The sequence below is a fragment of the Balaenoptera ricei genome, assembly GCF_028023285.1.
Source record: "Balaenoptera ricei isolate mBalRic1 chromosome 7 unlocalized genomic scaffold, mBalRic1.hap2 SUPER_6_unloc_1, whole genome shotgun sequence".
NCBI lineage: Eukaryota > Metazoa > Chordata > Mammalia > Artiodactyla > Balaenopteridae > Balaenoptera > Balaenoptera ricei.
The window spans coordinates 1,120,034-1,140,592 of NW_026777444.1; the positions used below are offsets into that span (position 1 = coordinate 1,120,034).

The following is a 20,559-nucleotide window of genomic DNA, read 5'->3' on the forward strand; positions in this document are numbered from 1 at the left end:
TAATCAATCTGTTTGCAATGATCATGAACTACTTATTACAGAATTGGAAGTATTTTTAAAGCCCATTACTAAAAACTTAAAACAGCTCACCTTCCAGTAAGAATGTCTTGTTTGATTTGCAAAAAATACTGGTACCTTAAAAAAAAAAAAGATAGCGTTTACTGGAATTATAACATTTAGAGTTTTAAAAACTGTATATTTACATTAACAAATAAAACTGAAATATTTAAGTATTTGCTTTTATAATATGCATACTAGCCCACGTAAAGATATTTTAAAATAAACTTTCATAAATACATGAATCCAAATATTTAGAATTCTTTGATAAATGAAATTTGATACTTATATTTTGTTTCCCTAGCTTCTATTATAAAACTTCCACGAATTTAAGAATTACATGACTGAGGGAGATTAGGAAGAAATACTCTAAAGTAGGATTTCCCTGGTGGCGCAATGGTTAAGAATCCGCCTGCCAATGCAGGGGACACGGGTTCGAACCCTGGTCCAGGAAGATACCACATGCCGCGGAGCAACTAAGCCCGTGTGCCACAACTACTGAGCCCACGCGCCACAACTACTGAGCCTGCAAACCACAACTACTGAAGCCCACGTGCCTAGAGCCCGTGCTCCGCAACAAGAGAAGCCACCATAACGAGAAGCCCGCGCACCACAACGAAGAGTAGCCCCTGCTCACCGCAACTAGAGAAAGCCCGCACGCAGCAATGAAGACCCAATGCAGAGCCCCCCCCCCAAAAAAAAAACCAAAAAAACAAATACTCTAAAGATTGGTGTATGCAGAAAGTAGAACTGGGAAGCACAGAAAACTTAAGTCAGAGACATAGAAGAGCTGACAGTAGCAACTAAAGAAAATCACTCTTTCACTCTTTCAGCTGAGCCAGGAAGCCAGCTGCAAGGACAGGCCTATGTGTTGATCACCGTATCATCAGGCAGCAGGAAGCTGCTAATTGTAGAAAAGCACTTTCCATCTTCATTTGGGTTAAGAAAGCTCTCTTTGATCAAAAAAAAAAAAAAAAAAGATAAAAGAAAAAAAAGGTAAGTTCCTTTCCCTACTATTGCCCTACTATTCCCTACTATTAAAATTGCCAAGTACCCAATTTCCTTTAAAACCAACAAAAATGTAAGTATCCTATAACAAGAATGCTGAAGTTGCTTACAAGATGGCACTCCCCTTCTGTCCTTGCTAGTGGGTAGTCATCCCCTCATAGATTTATCAATGCCTGGGTAAAGTCACCTGTGCTGTATCATGTTGGCAGAAGGTAAAATTCTGTGGCTTTTAATGTTTAAACAGAGAATTTTAAGACCTTCATCTCACCCCACTAAAAAAGGTACACATACTCCAAGAGCCAAAAATTATTTAAAATTTTAGTTGTTTAGCTGATTAAAGTCATTAAAGAGTTCCATGACAATATTCAAATTACCAAAGAATGTAATTAAGGTTTTCAGAGAATCAGATATAAAAAAGCTGATACAAATACCCTGGCTTCATATATTAATGAATGAAGTACATAAACTCTCTGTTAGGCTTAAAACATAGTATTACACTATTATCTATGTACTCAATCCAAGACAACATATTTCTATCTGGCCTACTTAGCTTCATAATTAAAAGTTAAAGGTTTCTGGTGGGAAAGTCCTTTTTTTTTAAATATTTATTTATTTAGGCTGTGCCGAGTCTCAGTTGTGGCAGCTGGGATCTTCAATGTGGCATGCAGAATCTTTAGTTGTGGCATGTGGACTCTTAGTTGTGGCACGTGGGATCTAGTCCCCGCTCAGGGATCGAACCTGTGTCCCCTGCATTGGGAGCTTGGAGTCTTACCCACTGGACCACCAGGGAAGTCCCCTGGTGGGAAAGTTTTATAGTTAGGATTGAAATGTGTATATCCTTGACATAATATTGTAAATCCTACACAAGTAACACCTACGTTTCCTGAATCTGATGTACACACTGAGCAGTAAGGACTGATAGAGTAGAAACCGGAATTGAAAGTCCTACGCTAAACCAGCCTGTCATCTTTGGCAAATGACTTAAAACTGGGTGGAGCCTTAGTTTCTCTATTTGTAAAAAGGAAGTAATATCACTTGCCTGGTATATGTATCCCAGGGGCCCTAAATATGGTGGTAAAAGCCCAATTTTTAAAGACAATTAAGACCTTTAAGGTAGATTAATGATTGAGCTAAATGCAGAAATATGTTTAAGCTGTAAAAATAATACAATAACATACCATGTACTAAACACCTATTATGTACTGAGTACACCTAAGCACTAAAAAGCACTAGAAAGAAATGTTATTTGTATTCTGATGACTCCTAAGAAAACGCCAATTCTAATTTCGCCAGCACCTGTTAATACAAATGACATTTAACCTGATGAAAGGTCTGTAACTACTTTCTTTTTTTACCACTAATCCAAAACAGAATCTCAAGGCAAGGAGGCGTAGCAGTAATTTCTTGTTTTGTGGGGTTTAAACTAGTCCTTAAAATTTAGCCACTAACTGTGGCTACGGGTATCCTACTACTAATCATGACCATAACAAGAAGCCTACCCAAGCACTGAAGTTTTAAAGGAGTATTTTTTTAACCGTGGAATCACCTGGAAGCCTATGCCCAGGTCCCATCTGAGACCTATTAAATCAGAGTTTCCAGGGGTGTTGCCAAGGCATCAGCACGTTTTAAAGCTCCCCTGTAAGTGATTCTAACTTGTAATCAGGGTAGAGAATCCTTGATGTACACAATGGTGATAAAAATTAAAAGCGGCCCTTCACTCCATATTACTAAGCAACGCCAGTTGCAAGATTCCAGGACATTCCATTCTAAAGGATTTTTGAAATAATGCATTATTTCTAGTGAGAACAAAGATAATATTCTAGACTGATGGACTTAGCACAATTCCTCAATTTCTACCAAACGTGATTTTACTTTATTCTACTTCATGAAGATAGTTTGACTTTAATTATCAGTGAGACACATTTATTCCTTGGTTATGTTTTCAACACAGGCCATAAAAGAACCAACACATTCAAGCTCATTAAGAAATTTAAAGACAGTTTTTTGAGTGAAATAAATTATGAATATGGCTACAACTGACAATATTTTAATTGCTTATGTTAAACTTTTCATGAGCATTAAATACATTAGAAATCCAATTAAAAATTATTGGTCTTTTATTTACAAATGTTTCTTATAATTTAAAAATCTAATTACATAAATATATATTATGGAATACTTCATTAATCAAGTTACAAGTACTAGTAAAAAATGCATTTTAAAATCCTTTATAATTCACAATTTTCAGTAATTGAGAGTAGTTTCCTTGAAGTTCCTCCAAAATTAGGGAAAGTTTGACTCCACTGAGAATTATTTAAGGTAAAAGATCTTGTTATTTGAATTATTTAACAACAACAACAAAACCTGACTAAGAGCTACAATATTAAATTAAATAATCATATGATACAACTTTGCTTTTCAAGATAAATTAGGTTGGACGTTATTAGGGTCAAATGTTAGGACTGCCTAATCCCAGATCTATATTCCTGAGTTCTCCTGTTAGAAGAAAGATAACACCCTTGCCCCCCAACAAACACACAGAAAAGGACTCTCAAAAGTTCTTTGTTTCTCCACTTCACCACAGTATTCTAAAGGATAACCAATACATTACCATCTAAGAGCCTACCTACAGGTGGCTTTAGGTGCAGATTCTTAATTTGGCACCCATCTTTCAGAGTAATTCTGAATATAGTCTGACCTATATTCTTATATCTTATGGAAGGTATAATATGCTAATTTTTTTTTTTTTTTTTTACTTTTATAGCTACTTTATTTATTTATTTATTTTTTGGCTGTGTTGGGTCTTCGGTTCGTGCAAGGGCTTTCTCTAGTTGCGGCAAGTGGGGGCCACTCTTCATCGCGGTGCGGGGACCGCTCTTCATCGCGGTGCGCGGGCCTTTCACTATCGCGGCCCCTCCCGTTGCGGGGCACAGGCTCCAGACGCGCAGGCTCAGTAGTTGTGGCTCACGGGCCCAGCTGCTCCGTGGCATGTGGGATCCTCCCAGACCAGGGCTCGAACCCGTGTCCCCTGCATTAGCAGGCAGATTCTCAACCACTGCGCCACCAGGGAAGCCCCAATATGCTAATTTTTAATTCTATCTTTTTTTTAAAAAACTAATGACTAATTCTGTCTTTCAAGCAATACACAAGGTTATCACTCAGGTTTTTTTAAACAATGACAGTTACCACACTGTGATTACTCCCCACTATTTCCACCTTAAACAGTTCACCTAACATTTACACACTACCAAAACGCTCATCTGGGTCATTCTTGTGTATACTTTGTCAAGTAGAAGGGACAACAAAACTAACTGTAAATTAATATTAGACCTACAACGGCCAGTAGAGTGGGCACTTACAGGCCTGACCGTGCTACTGCACTCTGCCAACTCCCTTTACAAAGATGCCTGCTGTGCGCTGTAAAGTGCAGCACTCCTACACTTCATGGTGTACCGTTTATAAAGCCTATGTCCTCCTCCATGGAAATAACGTATATATAGAATATATTTTTACAAGAAAAAAAAAAAAGCAGACACAATTCTCACTATGCAGAATGCCTTGAATACAACTGCAGCATCATCTAATTACTTCAGTTAGTTACAGCAGTGCTTCTGAACCATTTTTCACAAGTAGAAAAGTTAATATTTATATGGCTCGGGAAGCTGCCTGTGGCTGGATGGGGTGGCCCTGGGGTTTCAATCTCCTGAAGCCCTCCCAGCCATCCAACAGAGGAGGAAACTTATCTTGAAGCACCTAGAACCCATTCTGTGTGCTGGCAGGGAAGCTCAGAATGATGTCATGGTAATCTATTTTTACCTAATTAATTTCAAAATTTCATAATAGTTTTGACAATATTTTCAAGTAACAACATGCTCCATAAAAACCCACCTTGTATATTCTTCTTGTAACTTGTTGGGGTCACTTACAAAAAATTTGACTCTAAAGTTCAAACTGTAAGGAGATCCTCCTAGAATTAATAAAAGCAGTTCTAATTAATTAGATTATATTAGTCCTTTATCTTTATAAAGTATACTTGTATAACATCAAATAAATATGTTTGCTCACTCTTTAGCTGCTTCCTTATTGGTTTGTTTGGATCCAGCCACCTCTGAAAAATAAATAAATAAGACTGATTTCTTCTTTCCTGGAGGAACTAATACATCAATTCTTACAAATCTGTTCCGTTTGAAGATTAATGCTAAAAATTAATGCATTTTTTGAAAAGGCCTAGGTAGGGGGAAAAGAATCACTAAATTACAGACTCATATCAAATATAACAAAATTATGCTAGAAAGTATTGAATGTACTTGTGCTTTAAGATTTTGATTTCAATTTCTCATTAAGTTATATAGTGTACAATAACCTCTATTCCAAAAGTAAAAATGCTTAATAATCACTGCAATATGAAGTGATTCTGTTAATTTAACTATATTATGTAATAGTCTATCAAGTTTTTAAAATTCTATCTTTCATAAAAATATGCTTGGCTTTATGCTCTCATTCAGACAAAATTTAACTACACATCATGAAAATCTACTCTTATGAAAAATTTTAACTCCTACTCTATTCCTTAAAAAAGAAAACAAAAAACAAAATACCCCCCCCCAAAACACCCCATACTAATTTTTTAAGAGACAATGTTTAGTTTGGGGAAGGACTGCTTTTTGTATATGAAAATTCCAAGTAGTCTCGACACTTCTGAATGCCAGTTAAGCTCTATTTCAGGAGAACTATAACTAAATTCAGAAAACATTTCAACTGCCAACGTTTCAGTTAAAAAAATTAAAGAATCCAAAATGAGGTGACAGACGTGGCAGTATTTTCAAAGCACTACACAAATATAAGCTTACATATCGTTACTTATAAACTGTCCTCCTACCACCCATACTTGATTCCATGCAGAGCACACAAACAGATTTCAGTAACAGGTGGCTGAAAGTCATCCATGAATCCTTCCTTTCCATTATCCATAACATCCAACATATCCAATCCAACTAATTCTACCTTCAAACCGTCCCTAGAATTGAATAATTCTTCACCATCTACTCTGCCACCGTCCATGTCTCTGGGACAGCCCTGGCCACAGCCTCTTAACTGCGGCCTCTGCCTCTTACCATCACCCTCCCCCCCGCCCCGAAGCTACAGTAGTCTTTTGAAAGGCTCACTCCTTTGCTTAACAGCTCTTGATAATTTCTCAATGTATTGAGTAATGTCCAAAGGCCTTACTGTGGCTTACATGGTCTCTCCCTACTTCCTTTTTTTTTTTCTATTGGTCTTTCTTTAATGTTTTATTTGCCTCAGTTAATTTTAAAAATGTATATTTCAAAGAGGCAATTTTAGACTCCTGATAAGTTTCAGAAGCCTTAAAATACCAATCAAAATAGGTGTCCAGTTCAGTTTTGACAGTTCCAAATCTGTGGCTGTCTAACACAATTTTTTTAACATATACATATATCCACTCTTTCTTAGATTCTTTTCCCATGTAGGTCACCGCAGAGCACTGAGTAGAGCTCCCTGTGCTGTGCAGCAGGTCCTTATTAGTGATCTATTTTATACGTACTAGTGTGTACATGTCGATCCCAGTCTCCCAATCTACTCCCCCCCCCCCGGTAGCCATAAGTTCGTTTTCTGCACCTGTATTTGTTTCATAGGTAAGTCCCTTTGTACCCTTTTGCAGACCCACATGTAAGTGATATCATGTGTTATTTCTCTCCTCACTTCCTCCACCTCAGTTTACTGAGCTCCAACTTAATGGCCTCCTTTCTGTTTCCCCAAGATGTCATCTTGGGGCCTTCAATTCTAAGCTTTCTTATGCACAGAATGTCCTTCTCCGGCTTTTCCCATGGCTGACGTCTTTCGTTATCTAAGTCTCAGCTTAAATTCCACCTCATCAGAAAGGCCTTCATGGACTGCCCTATCAAAAGTATCGTATGTCACAAAGCTCCTATCTACTTAGTTATTTTCCTTCAGGTAAGGAACATTAAATTCCTTCATAACATTTTCTTAATTGCAACATATTTGTTTTACTTTTTTATTGCCTATCTCCTTTCTTAGATTTTGAACTCCTTAAGGTAAGGAATAAAATCTGATTTATTCAAAGCTGAAGGGTCAGTACCCAGCACAGAACATGGCATATAACATCTACTAAAAATACCTGGTGAAGGACTAACCCTGCTGAATGACTCAGCGGGGCGGGGGAATCTGTTTCTGTGCCCATAATCAGATGGCTTTCACCCCTACTTAACACATCTGTTCCCCCTATGTATCCACCCATTTATCCATAGTCTCACCCATCTATCTATCAATCTAGTGATTTTTTCCTTCATACTTTCTAGAAAAAAAATCATAAATTACATTTATTTTAATGTCTGTCTAAAATCGAAATTTGGGACCAGTTAACGCCCCAAAGCCTGCCTTCCTCAGCAGAAATGCAGACATATTTACACACACAAGTAGGTGTGTGAGGCTGGCACGGCTAGGAGGACACTAACAAGCACTGGGGAATGCAAGACTTCCTCAGTGACGTCAGTCAGGTAGGACGTAGCTTCTTGGCTTAAACCACAAAGATGGAGCCAGATGAGCTTGAGGGTCACAGGGTCAACTCCACTCACGCCACCCCAAAATTCAGTTCAGATTCTAACTAGCAACTGCACTGACTTTACCAGTGAAATCTGCACAGCCATGAGTCTTCCTCATCCTGAACGTGTTATTTCTCCATTTACTTATGTCTTCTATTATCTCTTCCTGTAAAGTTTTACAGTTTTCTTCCTATAGATTTTGACACCCCTAATGTCAAAAGTTTATTCATAGATATTCAATGGATTTGGGTTTTTAAAAGAAAACTTATTTAATTTGCTATTTTGTTGGATTATGTTCCCTAATTGATATATAGAAATTTATTGATATTTATTTGTTTGTTCAGCTTTAAGTCCTACTAGTTGTAAAAAGTTTTCCAAATGATTCACTTGGACTCTCAAGGCAGATTCATTATATCACTAAGAAGAAATGAGTTCTCTGCACCTTCATCCCAAACACACAAACACATTTGTTCCACAGGGAACTGCACCTGCTGCCCTCGTTGAACCAGGGAAAGAGAAGACAGGAGGGCTAAGCAGCGTAGCTGTTTCAAATCGTTTTGATAAACTGGGCTGCCTTTCCCTGAAAACTCTCCCGCCTCTACTGTATTTCTCTCCTACATTCTTTTTTCGGTTTCCTCTACTTGATTTTTCCACCAATCCTTGCAAGCACTGAATCTTCTAAGAAATCCTTAACATTTCTTGTCTGCTCATGGCACTCATTTTTATTCTGTGTGTATGTACAATATTTGACTTCGGAAAGCAACAAAAAGCAGGCAGAAGAAACGGACCTAAGTCTATTCTTGAAAAACAAAAACTGCAATGGGTGAGAGTTCTATAGTTGCAGTTTTTTGCCTGAGAGCAATCTCAAATCCTGCACCAGGCAGGGGACAGCCTCACTAACTTGAGGTGTCAGTGGACAGAGTTCAGGCAGGAGTGGCAGGGTACCCAGAAAACTGAGGAGGAAATCCTGAAAGAGAGGAAGGCAGCAGAAGGGCTTAACTCTAAAATCCGGATATAAAAGCCACCTCAGCTCTGGCTGACAGTTCAACTTCTGCATGCACAGGAAGACCCCAAAGCCCCAGGAAAGAGAAGCAGTTGCAAACGTAAAGAAATGAATAGAGATAACCGTTCGGCCAAAGGGAAGCAGAGTGTGGACTGTGGGTCCAGCTCCACTCGTTCTCAATAACACAGTCCAAGTCGTACAGGGCGTCACTACCATGTCCATAGCCAAGCTCTGTCTATCACCCCGAGAGGTTCCCTGTGTCCCTCTGTACCCAGTCCCCCAAGCCCAGGCAACCACTGATCTGCTTTCAGTCACTATATATCAGTTTTGCTTGCTCTACAATTTAATATAAATGAAATAATAGAGTATATCATGTAGTGTTCCACTATGCAAAAATATAACAATTATTTTTCATCCATTCACTTATTGACAGATGTTAAAGTTAATTCAGGAATGAGCTATTATGAATAAAGCTACTATGATCATTTGTGTACAAGGTTTCATGTAACATGTTTTCATTTCTCTTGGATAAATATCCAAAAGAGGGGTTCCTTGGAGGTATATATTAAATCTATGTTTACTTTTATAAGAAACTGCCAAACTCTACTTTCCAAAGTGGTTGTATCCTTTTAAAGTCTGACCAGCAATTCTTAATAGTTGCTCCACATCCTTGCCAAAATGTGGTATTGTGAGACTCTAATTTTTTAACTATTCTAATGGATGAGCAATGACATCTCACTGTGGTTTTACAATTCCCTGATGCACCTGTGCTTAGTAGATGTCCTTTATCACAGTGAGAATGCTCCTTTTCCAAGTTTAAGAGTTTTCATTATGAATGGATGCTGAATTTTATTCTATGTAAATTATGCCTCAATTATACTGATTTAAAAGAAAAATTCTAGAAGCTAAAAGCACACTTAATGGTGAGACACTGAGTGCCTTCCTCCTATGACAGGGAACAGGTAAGGCAGTGAGTGTGCTGCCGTCAGTCACCTCTATTCATCATTGTCCTGGTAGTCTCAGCTTTCATGTAATAAAGAATAAAAAATAATGGAAAAAAAGAAAAAAGACTGGGAAGGAAGAAGTAAAACTCCCTATTCACATATGACATGATTTACGCAGATTACATGACAATCTATGTAGAAAATCCTACAGAATTTACAAAAAGTGACTAGAATTACTAAGTGAGTTTAGAAAGGTCACACAATAAAAAAATAAACTGTATTTCTATATGCTAGAAATAAACAATTGGTAACTGAAAAAGAAAACCAACAATACCATTTGGATGGTTCTTCTATCTACCAAGTTGCCAAAGACAGAATCTGAGATACCAGACTCTGAGTTCACTCTTTCCCTCGTGAGCCCTGCTGACTTTCTCTCCTGACTCTCTTGAGCGCTTACCCACCACCACAGCCAATCCAGTAACTCACTAGCGCAACAATCTCCCAACTGTCTCTAGTTTGCCACTTTACTTGACACTGGCTATACTGTACCCAGAGTGATATGTCTAAAATACAATTTTCACGTTGCTTGTGTAAATAAATCCTTAGGCTGGTACAATCTTAACGCAGATCAAAAGCACTTGATGATCTACTGCACTACTCATATCTCATCTGTGATCCATCTTCTCTTCCTGCTCTATATTCCAGCCATAGGTATTAAAAAATTCTTTTTCAGTTCCTCAAATACAACAATCCTCTCTCTTCACTCTGGAACTTTGCATATGCTGCTGATTCTCTCTGAAATACTTCTCTGCACCCCAGATCCCTTTGTCATTCCCTCCCAAAATGGAACCGGGTTTAAAGAGAACAAAAACAAACATCTATCATTTGGCAGGCTACAGAAGAGGTTTATACAAAACGTAGGTAATAAGAGCCTGAATTAAGGTATTACAGTAGAAACAGATGAAAGGAACATGAGAGAAATACCATATGAGAACATGAGAGAAATAAAAGCAAGCATTTTAGCAATCATGTTGTACTAAAACATGGTTTGCTGAAATAACAGTCATTCTCTATGTGACTTCCATATTTCTTCAAACCAGATGAAATAATTCAAGAACACTGAGTTACATAAAATTAATCTTCAAACAGTAGACCAAGCTATTCTCTATGAATCATTTCTTACCTAATTAATAGTCTATTGGGTTAGAGCAGTGGTTTTCAAAATGTGGTGCCTCGAACTGCTAGCAGCATTAGCATTAGAGGGGAATTTGTGTGAAATGAGAATTACTGGAGCTCCACCCCAAACTTTCTGCATCAGAAACTCTAGGCCTAGGGCCCAGAAATCTGTACGGTAAGAAGCCTTCAGGTGATTCTGATGTAAGTTCAAGTTTGAAAGTCACAAGGTTAGGGGATACGGAAACAGCAGTAAACCAGTAAATATCATAACCACAACAAAACTATCAGAAGGATGAAACTGCAGAAAGAACAAGTCAACAGTAATCGATAATCTACTCTTTGTCCCACTGAAGGGCACTGTAATTTACTCTGGGGACAAAAAAAAAAAGAAAGTAAATATATTACTCATGATGCACACGAGTAACATAATCTCGAGGCTCTGATGAATACCACGCTGATAAAAGCCACTGAGGTACAGCCACCTTGACGTGCATATAAAATTAAAGAAATTATGGGTAACGAATTACAACCATGTTACTCATTATTTTGCCCACTCACTCAATACACATTAACTGAATACAACTATTATACAAGACATTATGCTAAGAGCTAAAGCTGTGATAAGTAGGTTTTAAATGAAAGCAGAAGAAATTTCAAAAAGTCAAAGCTTGTCTTTTAAGTAATTTTGTTTGTTGCACTGGAATTCATTGCCAAGGAAGATTCTAAAGCAAAGGATAGTCAACTATGATTCTGTGTTTGTTACATATAAGACTACAATCAAATGCTAGGTGCTTTTTTAGTTTATCAATTATAAATCCAATTAAATTAATTTCAGTATCTACACGCCTAAGACAATACTGATTCTGATCCTCAAAAACGAATATATAGTATCTATACATATAAAATATATGTGCAACATATACATTTACACACTATATATATATATATACATGTATATATAACATATATGAGCTTTCAGATGAAGACACTCTTAACTAGTAAGAATTGACAGGGGTTAATTCTTTGGGGATATTACCAAGTCCCTTTTGGTCACTGCTGGTAATTTTATGGCATGAGTACCTCCTCTCCTCAATATGCTCATTTTTATAAGTCCTGTGCATCTGCATCATTCTCTCTTGGGAAGGGAAAATAAAGGCTTTGGAGTCAAATAAATATGACTTCAAATCCTTTTGCAGCTACTTAATTATCTGTGTAATTAAATGAGTTTTGTAAGCCTCAGTTTTTCATCTTTAAGAGAATTTTAATGATAGTTTCATAAGATTATTGTGAGAATTTGGTTTACTAACAAGTCCGCAATAGATATTTCATAAATGTTACACCCTTACTCCTTCTCTTTTTTAAAATGGCACCTCTTTTCCTCAGTCGGTTAATTATCCTCAAAGTCTTGACATATTTCACACTGACAACCAGAAATGGGACAGTAATTACATTTGTGCTCTAAAGGCCCCTCCTTAGACACCTTTTGGCATTTCACAGATTCTTCTGAATATTTAAATACTGAAGTTGTAGTGCTGTGTACGGAAAAGACCTGCAGGGGGAGTTAGGGGACCCAAGTCTAGTTTCATTAATACCAGCAAAGTAGCTTGGGCTTTACCTCCTTGGATTGGGATAATTTCACATGAAAAATAAGTGTGGTAAAACAAAATAATCTCTAAGGTTTCTTTTGCATCTTTAAAACTGTATGATTCTAATCTGGGGGGAAGAATTATTCTGGATCATCAGCAATTGGTCCCTGGGACCTGGGAATATAATACCTTATTTCAGAAGGGATGCTCAAGATAGAAAAGTAAGACAAAGTAAGAAAAAGGAGACAGCCAAAAGATCAACCCAGCTCAGAATACTGATACCTCTGCTCCCACATTCATCCTGCTGTAATTGTTTTAGAGTAGAAATGTCTTCTTGTGTACAAATTTATGAGACAGAATTTTTACTTCTTGTAACATATGTGGTCTCAATTATTAGTCCTTCTGGAACACTTTCTTAGTGACTATGGTGATAAGTAACTGGTCTCTTTCTTCTTTGTTGTCTGTCACTTCTCCAAACCGTCTAAAGACAGGCTTCTATCTAAACGGTCTGACCTATGAGTGTCAGCAAGATAATCTAAGAATTATCTATTTTTTTAAACCTCAATATTGCACACAGTAGCAGACAACTTTCGCGTATTTGCCTGGCTAACAATTTATCTTTCTGTGAAAGGTAGCATTACTGACATTTCTACTGACTTCTATCAATATTCTCGCGTTCATTTATTAAGAAATAACACTATTCCTCTAGGTCTTGGAGCAGCTCAAGTCATCTGATGAAGTATGAGGAAAGTTTGTTTTTATTTCAGTTCAGTACAAAAGGATTTATTTCCACTGAGACTAGCTGGACCTTGCTTTATTTTATCCACCTCATCTTCACAGTTTTTCATACAAAATCAGTTAAGTAATGCCAAGAAAAAGTAATATTTAACATTTCATATTTACTTCCCACTAACCATTCTTTCAGAGACCTAGGATGTAACCATGAGAGAAAACGAGAGCAAGAGATAGAGAGAAGCCCTACTTTCCTGCCAATCGTTACTCGTATTTTCCACGTAAGACCTTACAAACTGATTTCTAAGGCACTGATTCAGAGAACCATTTCTTCAGCTTCCCAATTTTTCTCAACTACACAAAACATTTCCTTCAAAACAGTCATTCTCCTGTACTAGGCAAAAGGATATCATATTCATTTGTGAAAAACCCTCACTGTATAACCATATAAATTTACAAAGAATTCACAATTTTAAGATGAAAAACTAATTTCATCTTAATGCAGGCTAATTTATGTAAGACTCAAGATACATTAAGTATTTAATTCAATATTGTAATGTTAACATTTTAACCTTTATGCCCAATTTTCTCTCCAAGAAGTACGAATTAGATTTGCTTCTCAGTTGTCTGAGACATGTAGAGAAAGAAACTGGCACTCAATCTATAGACTGACTTATGATTAGAAGAACCTTAAGGAAATAACCACAGATTAAAACATCAAGAAATTGAGGTTCAAAGGCAAAAGAATTACCTGTAATCATTCAAATTAAAATTTTTAAAAAACTCAAACAGTGAACATTATAAATCAGAAAGGACTTATTATGAAGAGAGAAAAATTGCAATGGCAATGAAAGACAGCAGCTTACACTTACTGGGTTATCTGTGCAATCGTCAGCCAGCTGTAAACCAAAATAGTCACGCTCAGTCAAATCAAGGTGCCTGAAGACCATCTCCAACAGAACCTGCCCCTGATCATGTTTCTGGAAGAAAAGTAACAGGAAATCAAACTGACAGGCTACATCCTTTCAGATTTTGAAACTCTTGGACTCTCCTCTTTTATTAAGTTGGCAACTGGTTCCATGCCAACAACTTGGTCGAGCAATAAAGACTCCACATGTTACATCATACTTAGAAAAGTCTGACTTTGGGCAAACTGGTTCAAGGAGTACATAATAAAGATGAAGATATAAGGGAAACCTTTGAACATGTCTTCTGCTTTTAGGCTACTCTCGTGGCATTTTTGTAATTTTATATTGTTAGCACATTAACTCATGTATGTATCCATATCATGTGTCTTACTGTCTTACTCTTACCTTTAAATTATGGCTGGAAAGTGACATATTTGACTAAGTACAATTTAAAATTTGTGTGTATAAGATAGATAATGCCACGAAAAGGGAAATAAAACAGTGAAAATTATCTGCAGCAAACTGATAACATTCTAATTATCAACAAATACAGAGAACTTTAGGAAAAGATCTCTTTTCAATCTCACACCAATTTTATCATGTGGGCATCATGCTGTGGCTTCCCTAAGTCCCGTAGCTACCAAGCTGTGGCACAAAGGGCATGGTTGGAACTTTCCTAAAAAGAAATGTAGCTAATCACTGAAAACATGGAGAAACTGCTAACATGTTCAGCAATAAAACAAGTCACAGTGGGAAACCATAATGACACACCATGAACACACAAGAATCCAAAAAGTAAAACCCAGTGAGTAAGATAAAAAATACCTAATGCTGAATCTGCTTTATAAAAAATAAATTAATTAAATTAAATTTAAAAAAAACAACAACCTAACACTGCTAACACTGTGGACAGGTATCATCTGCTGGGAAAGCACTCTGGAAACATTAGCGAGAGCAGTAACAATACTGGCTACTTCTGTCATCCTGACCTGAGTGAAAAATAAGATCCAACTTTGGGAGAAGCAGCTATACACCCCAATACATTCAGTGCAGTGTTATTTATATGAGACAAATACTAGGAAAACACATTAGTGAAGAGTGGTGTATTTTTCCACCAATTTTGCCTCTCAATAGCTATGACAGTTTGGTAGCTTCCAGCTACAAGTTAGAATCAAAACTCAGAGCTGAAACGATAAGGACATAAGTATTTCTTTTCATACAGTAGAAAGCAGAGAGATACAACAGACTCCGGAGTTGGCTAGTTCAGTAGGTGAACGGCATAATCAAGTACCAGGTTTCTTTCATCTAATCCACATTCCTGCTGTCAGCTGCATTCATAGGCTGTTAGTGAGATAGATGGTCAGAGCTATTTCAAAATTCATACCTGCAGATGACAATGTTCAAAAGAACGACCTTCCTTGTAAAGGGCTTCCCTTCACGTCTCAGTGTGTCAAACAGCTATTTCCAAAACTCATCAATGGCAGGAAGTATGCGCCTCAAACAATGCTTCACAATGGTGTTCCCCATTTGAACAACCTGTGAACACTTTTTGTACTGATGCAACTCACCTCCCCCACCCGTCTCCCATTCTCATTAAATTGGCCCAGGATGGAGATGCAGCATTAGTCTTTTTAAAAAGCTGCTAAGGTGAGCCTAAGGTACTCTTCTAGAGACAAGATGGAGTAGATGCATTTCTCCCTATACCTCCAGCTGAGTGAAACCAACGAACAACAACAACAAAATGCAGAAAAAAAGTTTTAAACTCTGAAAGATAAAAGTAGCAGCCTGGCTAGGGAACTCCTTGGGTTTTCTTTCCATTTCTTTTTATTGAGGTAAAATTCACAAAATGTAAAATTAACCATTTAAAAGTGTGCAATCCTTCTGCATTTAGTGCATTCACAATACTGTGCAACCATCATTTCTACCTAGTCCCAGAACATTTTCATCACACCAAAAGAATACTGTACTACGTCCATTGAACAGCATCTCCTGCCCCAGGCCCTGGCAACCACTCATCTGCTTTCTGTCTCTATGGACTTACTTACTGTGACTATTTCATACAAATGGAATTGAACAACACGTGACCTTTTCTGTCTGGCTCCTCTCACTCAGCATTAATGTTTTCAAGGTTCCACGCTGTACCATGTATCCACATCTAATCCCTTTATGTGGCTAAATAATATTCCATTTTATGAATATATCACAACTTGTTTATCAGTTGATGGACATCTGGGTTGCTTCCACCCTTTGGGTACTGTTGTTTCTGAGGCAGGAGATAGATGGGCCCCAGGCTGCGCAGCTGGAGTCTGTCCCCTGTGGACAGATACTCCAAGACAAAGATAATAGCGGGAGCAGAGAAGAGCTGAGTCCTGCCCAGATCAGAGATAAAGAGACCCCATTCCTCATTCTCGAGGTCAAAGAGGCCTTCCTGACGACACACGCGCAGAACGGCTCCTCGGGGGTCAAAGGGGAGGGGACGCCACCCATAGGAGGTGATGTCAACCTACCCACAGGCCTCTTTGCTAGAATCCACCTTGGCTAAGAGATGCGTGCACACGCAGGGGAGGACCCTGAGATAAACCAAATACGGACTCAAGGGCCAGGCAAAGCAAGATGACTGGCCAGAGGACACCCAGAAGAAATGCCCCATAAAAGTGATTCAAACTACCACAAGGGCACAGCTCTTTCTCTGAGCCCACCTGTGTGTCTAACCACATGTACCCTTTTTCCCTCTAATAAACACTTTACTTGTTTCACTACTTTCTGTCTCTTTGTGGAAATTCATTTCTACAAAGCCGACAGGCCAGGGTCTTGTCGCTGGCCACTGGCCTAGTGGCTAGGATTCAGTGCTCTCACTGCCACGGCCTGACTTCAATCTCTGGCTGGAGAACCAAAATCCTGCTTCAAGCCACTGCAGGCTGGGGCCACCCGAGATACTTCCACCTTTTGGTAAAGGCGTACAAGTTATCTGTTTGAGTATGTGCTCTCAGGTCTTCTGGGTATACACACAGAAGTGGAATCAATGGATCATATGCAAATTCTGTTTAACTTTTTGAGGAACCAGCAAACTCTTTTCCATAGCAGCTGTATCATTTTATGTTCCCACCAGCAATGCATGAGGGTTCCAATTGCTCCATATCCTTGCCAACATTTATTATTTTCTATTCTTTTGATTAAAGCCGTCCCACTGGGTATGAAGTGGTAACTTCACTGTGGTTTTGATTTGCATTTCTATAATGACTAATGATGCTGAGCATTTTTTTCACGTGCTTGTTGGCCATTTGTATATCTTTGGAGAAATGTCTAATAAAGTCTTTTGCCCATTTTTTAAAGTGGGTCGATAATCTTTCCGTTGTTGTGCGTTAAGAGTTCTTTTTATATTCTAGATGCTAGACCCTTATCAGATATATGATTTGCAAATCTTTTATCCCTTTTCATAGGTGTTTTTTCACTTTCTTGTTCACATACTTGTATACACGGAAGTTTTAAATTTTTCTGAAGCCCAACTTATTCATGTTTTTCTTTTGATGCTTGTGCTTTCAGTGTCATATCTAAGAATTCATTGCTAAATCCAAGGTCATAAACAATTATCCATATATTTTCTTCAAAAAGTTTTATACTTTTACATGTTACATGTAGTTCCTTCAGCCTGTTTGAGTTTATCTTTGTATATGGTAGGTATATAACCTAGGTAGGAATGCAATTTCATTCTTTTGCATGTGCATATCCAATTGTCCAAGCACCACTGGTTGAAGAAACTATTCTTTCCCCACTGAATGCTCCTGGTAACTTTGTTGAAAATCTGTTGACCATACATGTAGGGGTTTATTTCTAGACTCTCAATCAAGTTTTCTTTTTACCTCGCACATACCATAGACTCGGTACTGGAGAATCCTACAACCCAGAAATACCAATAGGCCCGATGGAAAGAGACCAAAAAAGCCTGCTTTCTCAAGCAAATGACCAGGAAAAGAGTCTCTAAGCAGGACAGAAACCTTACTAACAATGCTGACTCCAATCCTGCCAAACCCAGTGGAAAAAAACTGAGGCCGTCTCCAGCAGCGCCATGGAAACCAAGCAGGGGCCTGGGGTTCCATGTGCCTCCTGGCACTGCTGGCAGCAAGGGGGAAGCCTGCTCTTCTACTCTCTGCCAGCCAACAGCACGCTGCAATACACAGTCTCTCCCAGGGGTGGCATCAGCAGAAGCTGAGTGTGCAGTCGGAACCTCAGCCTAGCGCTAACAGGCAGTCTCAGACTGCCCCATGGGGGCAGTGACAGAAGCTGAGAGGGAAGCCTAGATTTCCACTCCCACCACCACCCAGTGGCAGCAGGTGGCATCTGCCAAACAGAAATAAACAGGAGGATTTGGGAGAGGAGGTAGCTAGAAAAAGGGACAGTTAAACCTTGAAGTAAAATCCAAATAAGGAACCACAAGTGAAACTGACCAAAATTAAAAGAGCAAAGGTTTAAAACTCAATTACAGTGTGGAATACGTGCAAAACTTTCAGTAAGGTCTCTGGATAAAACACACACACACACACACACACACACACACACACACACGAAGTAGACCAAAAGAGTAATGCAAAGGTTCTGGAAACCAGATTGTCATTAGAACCACAACCCACAAAGGCAGGCCAGGACCTAGATACTACACCAGAGTGACTCCCTGCTACAGAGAAGATTCAGTATAATCCAGAGTCTCATGATACATTGCCCCAAATGTCCAGGATACTACCTAAAATCACTAATCATAACCTGGAAAATCTCAACTAGAATGAGAAAAAACAATCAACAGACACCGACACTGACATGACTCAGATGTTGGAATTAACATAACAAGTGTTTTGAAGCAGCCATCACATAAATGTTTCAATGAGCCATTATAAACGTTGTTTAAAAAATAGAATATTTTGCAAAAAACTGAAGATATAAAAGAACCAAATGGAAATTATATAACTAAAAAATATAGTAATGAAATGAAAACTGACTGGATGTGCTCAATAGAAGAACGAAGATGAGAAAGAAGAGAATCAATGAATTTCAAGACAAATCGATAGAAATTACCCAATCTAAACAACAGAGAAGTTAGACTAAAAAAAAAAAAAAAATGACCAGAGCCTCAGAGACCTGTGGGACAACAAAAAAAGGTATAACAGTCATGGCACTGGAGTCCCTAAGAGAGAAGAGAAAGAGCTTCAGGATGACAAAATATTTGAGGAAACATTCGCTGAGATTTTCACAAATTTAGCAGAAAGCAAAAACACAGATTCAAGAATCCAAGTGAACCTCAATCAAAATGAATCCAAACAAATCCACCCAAGATACATCATAATCAAACTACTGAAAACAAAACAAAGAGGAAAAAATCTTGAAAGCAACTAGAAAAAAGAATTTACCTATAGGGAATGACAATTCAATTAGAATAGATTTCTCATCTGCAACCATAAGACCAGAAGGAAATGTTACAACATTTTCTAGGTGCTAAAAGAGAAGAACTATCAACCCAGAATTCGCTGTTAACAGAAAATATTGCATAGCAATGAAGGGTAAATAATGACATTCTCAGAAAAAAAGAAAAGTTAAGGGAATTTATCACCAATAGACTACCGAATGCCTCGAAGAAGTTCTCCAACCAGAAAGGAAATAATAACATGAAGAAACTTGGAAAAACAGAAGAGAAGGAAGAGCAATGAAATGGGAGAAACTGAGGAAAATATAGAAGCCTATCCTCTTCAGTACTAAATTAAATTATGTTTGATGGTTAAAGCAAAAAACTGAACTTTATCTGATATGCTGCCAAATGTGTGTACAGAAAAAAACTGAGACAATTATAAAGGTGGGAAGGTAAAAGTACCTAAAGGTAGATAAGTTTTCTATACGTCATTCAAGGTAAAATGTTGTTACCAATATTCTATGATAATTTATATATGTAAAATGTAATAACAAGAGCAACCACCAAAAAAAACACCCCAAAATCAAACAAAAAAAAAACCTACCCAAAGAGTTACTCAAAAACACTAAAATAAATAAAAATGAAATCCAGCAAATGTTCACATAATCTATTAGAAAGGCAGGAAAAAGGAAACAAATGAAAACATAACAAACAGAAAGCAAGTAATAAAATGGCAAACTTAAACTCTAACATAATAATAATTATAGGAAAGTATAATACATGGTCTAAATACATAAATTAAAAGGCAGAGTTTTTTTTTACTGAAGTATAGTTGATTTACAATGTTACGTTAATTTCTGATGCACAGCAAAGTGATTCAGTTATACATATACATACATTCTTTTTTTAATATTCTTTTCTGTTATGGTTTATCATAGGATGTTGAATAGTTCTCTGGGCTATAGAGTAGGACCTTGTCGTTTATTGTAAAAGGCTGAGATTGACAGAGTAGGGAAAAAACCATGATCCAACTATATACTATCTAAAAAGAAATTTACCTCAAATATATTAATATATACGTGAGTTTTGAAAGTAAAGGGATACAGAAAAAGATACACCATGTAAACATTAATTTTAAAAAGTAGGCTTGAGAGCAAGTAACTTTACCAAGG

At 37.6% G+C, this 20,559-nt stretch overlaps 1 protein-coding gene across 3 annotated transcripts in view; it reads right to left on the reverse strand.

Moving 5' to 3' along the window:
* Positions 1-20,559, reverse strand: part of PTPN4 (protein tyrosine phosphatase non-receptor type 4) — a 182,099-nt gene that overhangs the window by 100,402 nt on the left and 61,138 nt on the right. For 2 of the 3 annotated variants that reach the window (XM_059912035.1, XM_059912036.1), the window contains exons 3-6: positions 13,957-14,064; positions 5,131-5,173; positions 4,954-5,032; positions 91-135 (exon numbers count right to left, since the gene is read on the reverse strand). In XM_059912035.1, coding sequence (XP_059768018.1) covers positions 91-135; positions 4,954-5,032; positions 5,131-5,173; positions 13,957-14,064 — 275 coding nt within the window. Of the gene's footprint in view, positions 1-90; positions 136-4,953; positions 5,033-5,130; positions 5,174-13,956; positions 14,065-20,559 lie in introns of those variants that run through there. The other variant, XM_059912039.1, reaches the window with a different exon arrangement.